At 38.0% G+C, this 1,711-nt stretch overlaps 1 protein-coding gene across 1 annotated transcript; it reads left to right on the top strand.

Moving 5' to 3' along the window:
• Positions 1 to 420: 420 nt before the first annotated feature.
• On the top strand, positions 421 to 1,295 carry LOC121965000 (myomesin-1-like; the record flags this gene model as incomplete). Its single annotated transcript, XM_042515168.1, has 3 exons — positions 421 to 610; positions 765 to 879; positions 1,139 to 1,295. Coding segments are annotated over exons 1-3 (278 nt in total), but the record flags the coding sequence as incomplete, so codon positions are not given.
• Positions 1,296 to 1,711: the final 416 nt, after the last annotated feature.

Raw genomic sequence — 1,711 nt, 5'->3', positions numbered from 1 at the left:
ACATAATCCTGTATATATGTATCTAAAATAAAACTTTGCTCATAAAAATGAGCAAATCTCAAAAACTAACTAATGCACATAGCTGAAATAACTTGCGTAAACACATTTTTTTCTTTATGTCTCTAAATTTAAAAAGAAATTGGATCAATATGTTTTGTGGTTTTATTTTATATATTCTGATGAAAAGACGTCTAAATAGTGTATATTTTTTAATGACACAATTTCAACACTTTGTGTCAATTATTATGGTTTATTGACTTATATAACCTTGTATCTCAGATTGTATAGATTTTGTGGATATGTGACATTTGAAGATAGTCCAAGAAATTGCGTTATAATCAGTAAAAATACAATTGTAGGCCCTGGTAGACCATTTCTCTTACAGAGGTCAAAGTTTACAAAATTATCTCTATTTGTGCTCTAAGGTCCTCCTGTTGGCCTTCATGTGCTGGAGGTCCGTGACTCCTCCGTCGTGGTCCTGTGGGAGCCACCTGTATTCAATGGTCGCACTCCTGTCAATGGCTACTATCTGGACGTCAAGGAGGCATCTGCCGGACCGGAAGCCTGGAAGGCGGTTCATGAGAAGGTCAACAGGGGGAAATACATGAAGGTGAGGAAGATCTGTAGATTTTTTTGGTGAATCTTTATGAAATGTAGCTGTCAAGTAAGAGTTTGAGCAACATGTCCTTCCTGCATGTATGTTCATGTGAAATAATGACGACAGTGTTCTACCTCTCCCCTCCGCTCCTCGTGTACTGATTCAGGTGACGGGGCTGAAGGCTGGTACATCCTACGTCTTCCGTGTGCGTGCTCAAAATCTCGCTGGAGTTGGAAAGCCCTCAGCATTCTTAGGTCCAATCCTGGCCCAGACTCGCCCTGGTGAGTGTGATTGTTATGTAACTCACACATTCAGTTGCATAGTGTTCCTACGCAGGTCTCGAAAGTCTGGAAAAGTAGGGAAAATGGCTGTTTCTCAGTACTAATGCATGACTTTACTTTTTAAATCGCTCAAAGCTGACTGTCATGTCTTAAATTTAATTATTCGCTACTATAATGACTAAAGTCATGAGTTTAAGAGCTGAACTCTGTAACATCAGCAATGCACACCCAGTGTAACCATTTACTGTCCATTCCTCAGGCACCAAAGAAATTTATGTGGATGTGGATGATGACGGTGTGATCTCTATGGTCTTTGAGTGCTCTGAGATGAAGGAAGGCTCTGAGTTTGTTTGGTCCAAGAATTACAAGACTATTACAGACACCTCTCGCCTCACTATAATCACCGAAAAGGGCAAGTAAGTATACTTTACGTGCCCAATTTTTCCTGCAGTTTTCAGGGACTAAATTCACTCTGTTTCCTTTGTGCTTATGTGTAACTGAAAAGTCGTGGAGTTTCATAGAAAACTTTAAAATCTTGGGTGATTTTTATAAAAACCTTTGTTTATTTTTAAAGAAAACCACAGGATCGGAAGGCATCTTTTCTTTAAAATACTATTATTTATTTATATTAAGAAAACAGGTTTGCAATGCATGTTTTCTTTTAAAAAATCCAGAATTACACTGCTTTTCATAGCCAGAAACTGTAAAAACTGAAACTATTGTTGGATTTTCCAACTTCCGACAGTCCTTGAACACATCATTGGGGACGTTGAAATTATTAATATTTTTTAAATCCTAGTTGTTTGAAAACACTGCGTGAGTGGGATGAGGA

This window comes from Plectropomus leopardus, unplaced genomic scaffold (genome assembly GCF_008729295.1).
Source record: "Plectropomus leopardus isolate mb unplaced genomic scaffold, YSFRI_Pleo_2.0 unplaced_scaffold18141, whole genome shotgun sequence".
Lineage (NCBI taxonomy): Eukaryota > Metazoa > Chordata > Actinopteri > Perciformes > Serranidae > Plectropomus > Plectropomus leopardus.
Note: the sequence above shows the minus strand (reverse complement) of the source record. Positions and strands in the feature narration are given on the sequence as shown.